The sequence below is a fragment of the Diabrotica virgifera genome, chromosome 10 (genome assembly GCF_917563875.1).
Source record: "Diabrotica virgifera virgifera chromosome 10, PGI_DIABVI_V3a".
Lineage (NCBI taxonomy): Eukaryota > Metazoa > Arthropoda > Insecta > Coleoptera > Chrysomelidae > Diabrotica > Diabrotica virgifera.
Genome location: NC_065452.1, coordinates 153,732,707 through 153,747,439, shown reverse-complemented (window position 1 = coordinate 153,747,439; position 14,733 = coordinate 153,732,707). Strand labels below are relative to the sequence as shown.

The 14,733-nt window shown below is 33.3% G+C and overlaps 1 protein-coding gene across 13 annotated transcripts in view; it reads left to right on the top strand.

The window, feature by feature from the left end:
- The window catches only part of LOC114325428 (muscle calcium channel subunit alpha-1), a 759,065-nt gene that overhangs the window by 384,043 nt on the left and 360,289 nt on the right, over positions 1-14,733 (top strand). For all 13 annotated transcript variants that reach the window (XM_050663510.1, XM_050663508.1, XM_050663509.1 and 10 more), the window contains exon 5: positions 10,792-10,898. In XM_050663510.1, the coding sequence (XP_050519467.1) occupies positions 10,792-10,898 (107 nt within the window). The remainder of the gene's footprint in view (positions 1-10,791; positions 10,899-14,733) is intronic.

The following is a 14,733-nucleotide window of genomic DNA, read 5'->3' as shown; positions in this document are numbered from 1 at the left end:
TTCACTTTTGATATTGGAATTCCCGAAGATAAAAAGACATCGCAAAAGTCCTGGTTAAAAAGTTGCTTTTTAGTTTTGTTGAGTTCCTAAGCACGGCGTCATTTTCAATTGCCCTTTTTAATTGGCCCCATTAACGATTTTCCCCTTTTTTAAGGTGCGAAGGAGTCTTCGATCGATTAAAAATTTTGTAATAAAATAAATCTGAAACAATAAGCTTAAGTTGATTCACACATTTTTTACCGAAACGTGTGTTGACAATTGCTTGCACTTGTCTTAAAATGAAAATAGTTCAACTTAGTTTTTCTGGAACATACTGTTACCGAATAAAGATTAATTTTCATTAAAAATTAATAATTAGGGATAAATAGATCCAAATACAGGACAAATCAAATAGATTCATAAAATTACGTAAGGGAAGTTAAAATATTTAACAAAAAATAAAAAATAAAAGTCTCCTTCTTCTTTTACTTCTTGGAGATCTTTCGATCTGTTTGATATTCTGAAGCTGCCTCTGGTTAATTTCCTGGGAGGTAGAGTGCCAACTATCCCTCCATCTTTTAGGTTGTCTTCCGGTGGGTCTTGAACCGGGCGGTTTATTTTCTAGGGCAATTTTTGGGTGTATTTTCTCATCCATTCGTCTTACATGCTTGTATCACATCCTCTTGCGCTGGCTTCCCCATCTTACAATATCTTGAATTTTGCATTGCTCTTTAAAAAAATAAAAGTAAAATAGTAAATTGCATAAGATATCACAAAGAAATATCTTCAGTGCAATGAAAAGATTTAATGTTGAAAATTTTAACATTTACAAAATTACGAAAAGAATGCTCGAAACAGCGGAGATGAAAACCCTTGGAAAAATCGATAGTAAGACTCTATGGGACAGAGCTAGAAGTTCAGATATACGACGGGACGGAGATGCAAGGTGGATAACATTAATAACTGGGTAAGAAACAGAAAAACTGGGTACCTGGGTACTTTACAATTATTGTTCCTAGCATTCTGTTACAAAGAGGTGAATAGTTGAGGAGAGATGGTGTGTCCTTGCCTATTTATTACCTCTCCACAAAGGAAACGTATTTGGGTGGCCATGGTACATTCGCACTGAAGCTGATGCGCTATTATATATATTCCGAAGAAGAAGTGTTGTGTACGTATGATCAACACTGCACTCTGTAAGAGCTCTTAACATGAAGCTATGCTAAACTCAGTCAAACGCTTCTCAAAGTCTACAAATATTAATATCAACGGCTTGTTGTATTCTGTAACTTTCTCTTTTCAGAACATAATTACTTGTGGGTGGTCATTCGTTACTAATTATTCTCATAAAAAGCTTATATAAATGAGACCAAAAGCTGATAGGTCTGTAGTATCAAATTTCTGTTACATCTCCTTTTTTATGCAGTATCATAATGGCATTATTCCATTTTCTGGTGTAATTCCTTCAAAGAGGCAGGCATTATAAAAAGTTTTTAAAAAGCTTTTATGACGCATTCGCCTCCTAGTTTTATTATTTCACTTACCATGACATCTTCTCCAGGTGTTTTGTTGTTCCTCATACGTTGATACGTTTCCTTTTAACGTTGATTTAATTTCCTCTTTCTTCGTTGATGATGGTATAAAGTATTTCGAAATAGTTATGTAGTTAACTTACTTCGAATACTTTGTAAGCATTAAGATGTATTTTTTTTTCGTAAAAAATGGAAGCCTTGTATGAAAAAAAGTGAAGACAGATTTTTGTCACACATTAAACGAGAAATTCAAAAATAATTTTTAATTAGACCACTACCCGTACGTGCGCCAAGTCAGTTTGTAAGAAAAATTTCAACACCCTGTATGTCGGAAACGAAGCGTTTGCGGACATTAGCAAACTGTCATCACTTTTTCATGCAGAATTACCCCTTAAAGTTTATCACAGTTATCTACTAACACCCTATATAAATTATTTTTAACCTGTGTATAATAAATTTCAAAACAAAAACTGTATGTTTAATCGAAATTCCCAAAATTGTAAAATATATCACCACCAGGCGGAAAATCCTTCCGGTATATATTAATAATGTGAAAATAATCCACAAGCTCGATTCCTGTAGAGATTTAGCACACAAATCCAAGACGACAGAAAATTGTCGTTGTCAGTAATATACCTACCTAGTTTGTTGACAAAACTAAAAATAGACGCCTACATGTAGACCAATGATATGTGAATAGAAAATAAGGTATGGAGCTTAAACAACTTGTGAAAAACAGATTTTCTAAATTTAAACGAAAGTATTGACCCTGAAAGCGCTATTAACTCAATGAAAATTAAGCCCATGGAACTTAAAATAAAGCTCGATAATCCATTTAAAAATTTATTATTCATGCATAAATCGATGTTTGAAGAACATTATCAGTAAGCTCTTTCAGTAATCCCGCAATGCTAGTCCACACACTGTGAAGTTAATAACAAAAAACACGATAAACGACATGTTCAATGTTAAACCTTTTCAAAGCCATTGAAAAATGTTTCTGTTAGCGAAAAAGCAGTTTTTGTGACGCAAATCGTCGAACTATAATTAACTTCCCTTTTGGACCTGTAGTGACAAATCAATTGAAAATAAAAGAATATTTCTATATACTTACTTACTTAGTCCATCCTCTTGTACCTACCTTACGGTGTCGAGCTAAGTGGAGAAATGAGACGTCTCCATGCCTTTCGGTCCGTAGCTAGTCTTTCTGCTTCTCTCTACCCAATATTTCTTTATTCGCAAGCCTTTCCAATATTTGCGTTCCAAGTTCTTGCTGGCCTGCCTCTTCGTCGTTTGTTGTCGGATGCCGCTTTCCATCCCCTTTTTACAGTTCTACCTTCACTCATTCTCGCCATATGTCCGAACCACCATAACTGTTTCGTTTCAAGTCCGTCTAAGGTTCTTCCAATACCACACCTTTCACGTATGTCTTCATTTCTTATACGATTACGTCTGGTCACCCCAGATACCGCACGTAGGTAAATATCGCATTTCGCATTCTTGAATTTGACTACGGATGTTCTCGTTCACTTTCCACGTTTCACTACCGTGGAGTAGCACCGGCTCGTATACAGTTTGAGATACTTTCATTTTTGTTTTTAGGCTTACTTCTTTCTTCCTAATAAAACTTTTATTTAGTGCATAGTATAATTTTGTTGCACTCATTACCCTGCTGTTTATTTCTGGTTCTATATTTCCTTGTCCATTCATCGTTAATCCTAGATACTTGAAGTCCTCTACTTGTATAATGGTCTAATTATTCAGCTTTACATTTATATTTTCTTGAGTTTTCGATATTAATAAAGCTTCTGTTTTTTCAATATTTATTTTTGTCCCAAATGTCTTAAAAGCTTCATTCCAAACATTCACATTCACATTCACTTGCAAGTATTTTTCTGATTTTGCCACAATTACCAGGTCATCGGCATATATCAACTCTGACACGTAAACTTGTTGAAGTGTATACACCCCAACCCTAGTTCTGTTTACCTTATCCCTGCATTCTTTTACGATTTCGTCCATTAGAGTGATGACTAACAAAGGATTAACTTAGGTTTCACATTTCTACTGTTCAATATTTCTCAGATATTGTTACGTGGCGCCCGATCAAATGCTTTGTCCAAGTCCACAAAACAGAGAAACAACTTACTGTTATGCTCTAGGGCTTTTTCTGATAACTGTCTCACCGTGAATATGAGATCGGTTGTACCTCGCCCTGGCCTAAAGCCGCATTGGTTGTCATCCAGTGTGGCCTCGATATTTTCTCGCAGTTTTTTCTCTAGTATTATTTCATAGATTTTACTAGCAACTACCAACAATGATTTATTTACAAAAATATTCCAGCCTTTCCAATTTCTCACTATTTCTTCGCTTTATGTCATGTTTTGCCCTTCTGCTTCAATATATTTCCGTTTAGGTCTTTTATCGTCTTATGGGTTATGGGTTTTGTCTGGCTATATCCTTCCATTCAGACCCCTCTTGTGTCCTTTTCGTTCATTGTCTTACATTAATAATTTTCAGGTCGTCTTCCACGTTATGCAACCATCTCGATTTGGGTTGTCCACTTTTTCGTCTGCCAATCGGCTTCCATTGCAATATTTCCTTCGGTAATTTTGTATTTTCTTGTCTCCGCATTTTTCAGTCAGTTTTTCTGGGTTATAATTATCAGTATCTTCATTTGGTCTGCCATCGTGTTGGACATCTCTTGGTCTTCGACATCTACCTTTCCTTTTACTACCAATAGTTCCATGGTCCCCGTTCTTCTGTCTATGTGACTGTCTTTCATATGAAATATGAACTATGTGACTGCCTTTCTCCACTGGTATGCCATCGCTCCCTGGGCTTTTTTTGTTTCTTAGTTTATTTACAGCCTTCTCTACTTCTGCTCGTAAAATCGTTTTACTTTTCTGTTACGGTCTGGAATAGCCTGAAGTTGTGGTTTGAACTCTTGGGCAAATATTTAACTTTTTTTAAATAGTTCATCACTTTCATGGCGTTTTGCATGTTGATCCAGTTCTTGACACTTGTTATTTATATGTCTGTTTTTATCTCTGATGAACATCATACATTTAATTTTCCACTCTAGCTCCCTATTACTTAAGTGTTCCTTCCTATTTTTGTGTCATGTTTAAGCATATCTCTTCTTTTTGTACTAATTCTAAGATTTTCTCTTACATCCCATGTTCGTTATTTTGGATTTTACGCAGTGTGCAATCTTTTTCCGCCGAATGTATCTAGCTTTTGATTCCATTCTATGTTTTATTTATGTATTATAATATTTGTGGTTTTTCCTGGTATATAAATCTCACAGATAACCCCAGAAGTATAATAAATATAAATGGCAGTGAGATAGAAAAAATCAAGGAATACATCTACTTAATGGTAGGAATCAGAGGAAAGCGTATTCAATATTTTGTTGTATATTGTATATAAAAATATTTATTCGTTGCTTAGATTTAAATAAGAAATAAAAGGGATTGAAAATATTTTTATGTCCTGTTTGTATTTCTGTAATTTGTGAAGTAATTCAATACCATTTGTAGAACACTTGTGTGTTATTTATAAACACTACAAAACAACTTCGTTTCTTGTTCAATTTTGCATGAATCGTTTTAACAAATCAATGGCTCTATAGTGCCCTAATTATTATGGAAGCCAAATTGATAGTCTTAAATTAGATGCGTGACTTCTCTTATTAATTTCAACTTGTTCAACTTGTTGAAGTGTTCCCCCAAAACTTTAACGCTAGTGTACAAGGTAGTTATACAAATTACATTACACTAATTAGGTCTATTGTAAATGAGCAATTTTACTTGTATATTATCTTCTTCTTTTTCTTTTTGTATAGACTATTGAAAATAATAACACTTACGCGAACAGAAATTCATAATATATATAATATTTCGTTAGAAAAAAACTAAAAAATTAAAAGATTTCTGTTCTTTATCTGCAACACCTTTTGTTACATCATCTAGATTTTCTGCAGTAAATTTAATGCTTTTAGCACTGATACCTTCAATTCTGGTATCAGCATGAGCATTCCTCAGTATTAGGTACATATTTTGCTTGCATTTGTATATGAAGCACAAAGCACATGCATGCTTCAACTTTCTTTTCCTACTCAGTTGGAACTCCAGCCTTTGTTTTGAGACTTGAACTGTTTGATGGGGAGAACTTTTCTTGTTGTACATGAAGGCGAGGATTAGTTTGGATTTGTATTCTTTAATACGTAAGACGTTGAGCGCTTAGTTGGATTGATTCCACTGATTTGTTTCTTCGTTTGTGATCTATAGTAATACCTACATGTTTTACAAATCTGGGGTTAAGACCTTGCGGCTTTTAATTCCTTCTGCTTTTTTTTTGTATATAGACATGACTCTGTCTGTTTTTTCAATGTGCCTACAGTAAGTTGTCGTTCCATCAATGGAGCCTTCTGAAGAAGAATTCTCCGGGTTCAACTTGTCTCCCTTGTTGAACAGAGGTATTAATACACTTGATCTCCATTCTTCTGGTATTTTGTTTTGTTCTATTATTTTTTTTTATTAGTGTGGACGACCGTAGCTCAGCAGCATGATACCTGACTTCATGAGCCAGAGCGTACGGCTTCGAGCACCAGCAACAACAATCCATTTTCATTTCTAAAAATGATACGAGCCGTTCACCGTGCCTCGGAGAGTACGTTAAGCCATCGGTCCTCCTGGGCTAGTGTACATCGACACTATGTAGTTACTTGAAACAGGGTTAAAGATGTAAATGACGCTGGAACAATCCGAAAGGATCTCCCCGGCAAAATACCATACGATATTATTATTATTTGTATTAGTTTTAATAGTTGTTTCTAGCCCGAGCTGATTTAAGCATTCTTCTATTCGCGTTGTTTTGTTATCATCGTGCTCGATGTCTTATTCATCTCGTCTTTCTATTTTTATGGGAAATATCGATATAATTTTCCAAATTGGCAAGGTTATTTTACATTTCACCTTGAACTTTATTTAAAATTTAAAGTTTTATGAAAGTGTTGTCCTTCAGGAAAATTTTACATACTGTTTACGATTCACATAACACCTGTTCTTACCTAATAATCAACAGCAACTTTACGTAAAGTATATTGATGAGCTAACATATGAATATAAACTATGGAAAGAAAATTACCCATCTTTTCTTTAAACATGAAGGGAATTCTCGAATTGTGCAGCGTGTTGTCACAAAATACATTTTATTCAATTTTGTACCTTCATTTCATGATTCAAAACCCGGGAGTAAAATTTATTTTTTATTTATTATTTTATATTTACAGGGCTACAAGGCCTGTCGAGCTTAATAAATAAACGTTTACATAAACAATTTTTAATGGGAAATAAGCCACAATTTTACCAAAAAAATGATTTTATTAACGTTTCGAAGCCCAAATCGGGTTTCGTTGTCAAAATACAAAATACTACTGTATTGTAGTATTGTCAAAATAATATTGTCAAAATACATAGTAATATTTTGTATTTTGACAACGAAACCCGATTTGGGCTTCGAAACGTTAATAAAATCATTTTTTTGGTAAAATTGTGGCTTATTTCCCATTAAAAATTGTTTATTATTAAAATGCCACAAGGAAATAGCTTCAGAACAACATTAAGAAACGTTTACATTTCTGATTACATTTTATGTTACACTTCAGTATTTTCATACACTCCTTAACCACTTCCCTCCATCTCCCTCTGTCCAATGCTAGTTGTTTCCATCTCTCTATGTTACGTTTCTTCAGGTCTTCGTATCCACTACCCTTTCATCTTTTTCTTGGCGCCTGCCTTTCCTTCTCTTTTGTATTGGTCTTCCTGAGAGTACCATTTTTGGCATTCCTTCATTTCCTATTCTTTCAATGTGCCCCAAATATCGTATTCTCTGTGCTTTGATTGTCGTCGTTAACGTTGGCTCTTTATACAATTCTTCCAATTCTTTTTTGGTTCCTTTTCTCCACTTACCTTCTATTTTCACACCTCCATACATTGCTCTTTGCATTTTCCTCTCCCATCTTTCTAACAGGTATGTTTTTGACTTTTTCATCACCCATGTTTCGCATTCTTATGTAGGTCTGATAACTTGTCTTGTAAATTCTGATTTTTGTTTTTCTGGAGACGTATTTGGATTTTATTAATGTTCGTAGTGCTCCATACTTTTTATTTTCTTTAGCCATTCTTGCCTTTATCTCTCCTTCCTTATGACCAATTTCATCTATTTTGGCTCCCAGGTAATTAATTTCTTTGGCTCTTTTGAGCGTGTATGTTTATTCTACATCTATTTGTAATGTGATGTTATTTTTTTTCTTTTTGGATCTCTCCCATTATCACATACTTTATCTTCTATTCATTTATTTTAAGTCCAAATTGTTTGGCTTCTTTAATTACGTTTTCCATTAACTTTTGTAGTTCTTTCTTGCCTGTTGCTAATAATGCTGTCAGATCATCTGCAAAGGCTATGCATTTTATTCTGCTTTTCCTGATTATTCCTTCCAATTTCAGATTGAATGCAGTTGTTGATAGTGGGTCTCCTTGTCGTAATCCTTCCTTGGTTTCAAACTTTTTAGGATGTATGTCGTATGCCATTTCCATACTATTCGTTTGTTGTATTTTCCATCGTCATGGGCCTGCTTAAAGTCGGTGAACAAAGCATATACCTACTACTGTTTTGTGTTCGTAACAGGTAGTCTGTATTTCTTTTACGGCAAATACACATATGTCCAAAAGTTTGGAATATTGGAAAATTTCATCTTTTTATTGATTTTAAATATAAACTCTTCTGAATAGTTAAACATAATTTTTTTTCAATTATCATCAATACTAAATAAATCTCAAAACCAGATAAACGATATGCAAAAAAATGGTTTAATCTCTTGGAGTGAAAAACTTAAAATGCACAGCTTACATTTAAAAATAAATTGGTATAGATAAAAATAATTTTTAATAAAACTAATAATCATTATTTCCTCCATTGAACTGCAAGCATGCCTGTAGGCGATTTGGCATGCTACCGATTAACTGGTTGAGCTGGGTTTACGTAATTCTCTCTCATTCTTCATGAGCAGCATCTTGTTCTCAAAGGGTAATAAGGGGATTGTTTCACTTCTTGACGCGTGTTTTGAGAATGTCCCAAACATGTTCAATGACGTTCATGTCGGGGGAATTCAAGGGCAACTGTAATATAGATACTACTTCTTCTTCTAGAAAATTTTGTACCGCTGCTGTTCGATGAGGAGGCGTGTTAGTTGTGTCATGCATAAACACAAATCCATCACCTACTGCCCCTCTGAATAGACGCACGACAGAATTTAAAACTTTCTTGATGTACAGCACCAGTGACCCTTCTCTCCAGAACTAGCAGTGGCGTCCGTGTACCACTCATAATACCATCCCGAATCATAATACTGCCACCTTCAAATGGGGCACGCGGTTGGGCTGTTTCTAGTCTTACTTACCGTCCTGGGGCCCTCTAAACCAGTATGAGTCAGAAATCAAGCCAATTGTTGATTCATCAAAGAACATCACGTTATTCCAGTTAGGACCATGAAGGACCAGTTTTGTAGCCCATTGCAACCTTACTATTTTGTGTTGGCAGATGGTAGGTTAGTTTAGGAATATGTAAGGGTCTTCTAGGATACAAATTTACAGCATTTAGTCATCGTGTTATTGTTTGCCGTGAAATATTCAGTCAGTGAAGTCTAGCAATTCTCTAAATATACTTGTAGACTGTAGATACTTGTGTATAATTGTCACTTGTAGATTCCAGACGATTTATTCGAGCCATCAATTATATCTGCCGATCTCGTGCTGCTGTTGTACATCGACTTCTAAAACTTCGTGGGTAATCCTTCACGTCATTTGTATCTTAATTTTTTTTTTATTTTAGATACAGCACTCTGAGTAACATCAACAATACTCGCGATATTACTCGCTGAATAAAACCCTGTTGTCACAAAGCAATTACTCTAGATATGTCAAAATGAGATATCACGTCTCTACTACTCTACTACTATCTACTCTATTTTTAAACGGTTCAATTCAAATTTAAACAAAGACTGAGATAATGTGTAAATACGGTAATCAGTTGAATGTGACTAAAATGATAAAAAAACGATTCAAATTCTTTTATCATTTTTATTTAAAAACGCTCTAAAATGAATATCAACAACAGTTTTACAACCACCATACATATTACATATTCCAAACTTTTGGACATGTGTGTATTTGATCGGTCGTTGATCTGTTGTTTCTAAAACCTGCCTGTTATTCTCCCTTACTTGTGTTCAAGATTGCTTCTTTTATTTTTGCTGTTTTCTTTTTTTGTTTAGTCTGTTGGTTATTGCCTGTTCATACTTTTTCTGTGTCTCATTATCTTCTAATAATTCTATATTGAATTGTTTTTCAATTAATTTTTTTGTTTTATTGTCCTTCTTTGTTATGATCGGTTCTGTATTCCTCTCTCAAAAAACAGTGGTCCGAGTTACATTCCGCTCCGCTCATGCTTTTTATATTTATTATATTGGTTGCATGCACCATCTTTTCTGTAAACACGAAGAAAGTTCTCAAATTTTGCAACACGTGTTCTCACAAAAAGCATTTTAGTCGATTTTGCATCTTCATTTTTTCATGATTCAACACCCGGCGGCGATACAAATAGAAATAATAAAATAATCTTATAGTTAAAGTCGTAATAGTATCGTTAAAATTTTTGTTACTTTTTATTGAGAATCTAGAATCATGAATTTCCTCACTACTATTTTTTATTGCCATTGATTTTCAGTCATAAAACAGTCATAAATGTAGTTATAGCTTACGTGTAAATCGATTAGAATAGTTACAGCGAAAATAAATGTAATTTTGAATCATTGATATAACTTTTTCGAGAATGAATATAATTCAGTTCCCTTCAATAATTGGATATATTGTTTATGTATAGCGCATTTTTTAATGTCTGGCAGCACGTTAGTCTTGTTATATAATATTTAAAATGAGAATTATCTTCGCTCTTACAATGTGATAATAATTTTAATTAATAATAAAACACTGAAAAACTTTTGTTTTAAATACTTCCACAAAATTTATTATCACCTCGGTTGTTTCGTTGTCCAAGTCCAAATTCTCCATTGTATCCATTAGTTTTCACCTTACCAACTTTAGCGTTGAAAGCGCCCATGATTACGGTGACCTCTTCTTTTTACTGCTTAAATAAACCTAATATTTAATGACAATTTTATCAGAATGTGGATATTTATTGTGTACTTTTCTTTTAGGTTAATTACTACTGTATTGCAAAACCTCAGTAAAGAAACTTTCGACGTTAAAGCTCTTCGAGCTTTTAGAGTTCTCCGACCTTTAAGACTTGTCTCTGGTGTACCTAGTAAGTATTTTTTAATTTTTATTATTATAAACTATTTCTAAGAAATAAGAAAATAAGATCATAATAAATTATTAAGTAATCATATAGAAGTAAAAACTTCGTTTGTATAATGGTATAAAAAAGTTTTAATTAAAAACATTAAAAGTCATCCAAAAGGATTTGCAAAACGTTTTCAATCTGGATCAGATCATCCTCAGTGCCTAGAACGAAGTATTTCCACGTTAGAATGATTGCAAAAGGTTAAAATTGTGACTAGTTAAAGAAAAATGTGGTAATACTTACGTTCTGCTTAGTACATGAAACTAGCAACATTTTGAAATTGGTTACATCGAGAATTATGGTTTACATAATAATTGTATGATATTTATAGCGACTGCAAGTCGATGTTAAAAGATTGAATGTGTTAGGAGTGCTCAAAGGGCAACATGGTTCCCTGCTCGATAAGAACTTGTGGTTCTTGCCAGTTCAATGGACACAGACCAACAAAAGTGAAGGAGATGACAATCTAATTATCAGACCGAAGTGACATGACAAGACAGGTAGTAAATTTTTGGTTATGAATTTCAAATTATTAGTGTTGTTTAAAATTTGGATTATATATTAGTAACTGTATAAAAGTGAAATTTAAATTATAATAAATTAGATTTTATTGTAAAAGTCTAAAAGGCAACTCTCTACTCTCTGTTATAAAAAGAACTGTTGATAGTGTTAGGTTGATAAAAATACTAGTCATAGTAGAGTCAATGACGTCATTGGTGACAATTTTGAGAAAGAAGACAAAAATTTGATTTAGTTTGAAATAAAAGAGAAGAAAATTAATTCTATGTGCACAACTTATATAGGTACCAAGATAAGATGTATATTAATGTTGTAAAAATAACAAAAGTAATGTTGGTTGCCTATTATTGTGGTTGTAATGGTTATTAACAAATTGAAAATATTTTAATTTATTTTATTGTCTGAATTAGTGAACTAACAATTTGAAATCTAGAGAAGGTAATGGAGTAGACAGACTGATGTGAAAGTAATGTATAATATTATTGTAAAGTTTTTTATATAGGAGAGAAGAGTGTTTAGCAGAATCAAGTTGAAAACGAGTGATGGTCGTTGCTTGATATGATAGGTTTAAATTATAATTTTAATTAAAATTACTGAAATAATATTAGTTATTTAATGATAATGACCTAAAAGATGTCAGAAAATTTAAAATTATGATTTAAAAGAATCCAGTCAAAGAGGAAATAACCTGAATGATAATATCAGAAATGTAAAGTGAATTATGTGTCAAACAATTGTTAATTTGAAACGGAATAGATGAAGTTAATGAGTAATGAGTTATAACATAAGAGGCAACCATAGGAATTAGTTAGCGTGTGAGTGTACATTGGAATAATAGTTATATAATACAGGTTGAAAGTTGGGGTTATTGTCATTATGAAGCAAAAATCTTGATGAACTAATTCATTGAATGGGTTAACTGAAAATTTGCAATTTTATAGTTGGTAATGGAATAAACAGGTTAATATATTGTCGAGAAAAATTAATGAATAGTGTTGAAAAAATAGAAGGAGAACAACCAGATCAATAAATGCATGGGGACCCGAAAAAATCAGAGACACGAGGTATGGCAATGTAACTATGTGGGTTGGGAAAATTTATGAGAGAGGGTTCGAAATGAAAGAAGGTAAACTTTGTTATGGATGGTAATCTAACTTTGTGTTTGGGAAAATGTGTGAAGGAAGATTGGAAAAGAAAGGAGGTAAACTGTGTTAAGGGTGGGATAGTTAAAAAGGGGAAGAGAAAGAAAAGAAACCAAGGGCATATTTGAATATGTGTTAATGGGTGATTAGTAAGGAAATAATAAATATTAAATGTAAGTGGGGAGAATGGAAAGAGTAAAACCCCTGTCTTGTCATGTCACTTCGGTCTGATAATTAGATTGTCATCTCCTTCACTTTTGTTGGTCTGTGTCTATTGAACTGGCAAGAACCACAAGTTATTATCGAGGAGGGAACCATGTTGCCCTTTGAGCACTCCTAACACATTCAATCTTTTAACATCGACTTGGAGTCGCTATAAATATCATACAATTATTATGTAAACCATAATTCTCGATGTAACCAATTTCAAAAAGTTGCTAGTTTCATATGCTAAGCAGAACGTAAGTATTACCACATTTTTCTTTAACTAGTCACAATTTTAACCTTTTGCATTCATTCTAACGTGGAAATACTTCGTTCTAGGCACTGAAGATGATCTGATCTAGATTGAAAACGTTTTGCAAATCCTTTTGGATGACTTTTAATAGTTTTTAATAAACTTTTTTTTATACCATTGTACAAACGAAGTTTTTACTTCTGTATGATTTTTTAATTATGGTATACAGTATACAGCCAGCTACTGGGATTTTTCCATTGAAATTATTAAGTAGTTTACGTTACTGCTTACTATTACGTTACGTAATTTCATTCAGTTCCATACAGTTTTCTTTTTATTATAATGCTGTTCCTAGAGTATCATTTAAGAATATCAGTATATGTAATATTTATTAAGTGCTCCTCTCATCTCTTTGGAGTATATTTTATATATTGCATTCCATAGATTGATACCTATAGTTTTCGCACTAGTTACGTCGCCTTTTTAAACAATAATAAGATTAAGTTGTCATAAGCCATTTGCCAGATTTAAGGTATTTTCGAATAAAATGAATTTATAAGATGTAGCAATTAGCAATCTTAAGTGTAGCAGTGTTCGATGGAATGCTTTTCCTAGTCGACAAAAGCCATAATATGTAATATTAGGTTGAGTTCTGACATCTTTTTGATAAGGATTTTTACTGTTAGAAGGTGCACATATGAAGGATAAAGGTGCTGTATCCCGTCCTACCCTACGGATTGATAGAATAAGAATTTATTTTTAAAAATAAAATAAAAATTTTATTTTTAATTCAGTTGCAATGCGAAGGCAAAACAATCTTACTTTTCAATTAGAATACGGAGCGCAGTCCGTCCCTTGAATCGCGATTTTCGGCTCTTATTGGAGCCTCATCGGAAAGAACGTAGGCTTGTTCTCCATGACATCGGAAAGAACGTAGGCTTGTTCTCCATGTTCTCATGGAGAACAAGCCTACGTTCTTTCCGATGAGGCTCCAATAAGAGCCGAAAATCGCGATTCAAGGGACTGGACTGCGCTCCGTATTCTAATTGAAAAGTAAGATTGTTTTGCCTTCGCATTGCAACTGAATTAAAAATAAAATTTTTATTTTATTTTTATATTGGTCTTTACTCCTTCGAGTAACTAGGTCCATTTTCTGTTGGAATTTACCAGCTGAACAGACGGGGTCGTGAATTGTAAGTTTTTTGGATTCCCTCTTGTCTTCTTCGCTTCAGCATCCATTTGGCTTGCAAATTTTAGAAGCCTTGGAGGTGTTACCAAGGAAATGGACCAATAAGTTTTCGATTTAAAAATCTTTTAGTAATATTTTAATATTTTCTAAATATTATTAATAATGCTATTAGGATCGAAAACTTCATCTATCAATTTATTTTTAATTTTATTTCGATTCTGATATTTTTTAAGTAATCTATAGATTTGGGACAGTAGGTTTATTGGTCCGCAGTTGTTTAATTAACAAGCATACATTTGGGAACTGTACCGATAGACAGGGATGATAAATACAAATACCTAGGAATCTGGATTTCAGACAATAATGATCGAACAACAGAAATAAGGGTCAGGATAGAAATAGCAAGAAATACGTTTGTAAAAATGAAAACAATTCTCTACAACAAAGACCTTAGATTAGAACTGAGAGTAAGAGCTTTAAGATGCTACG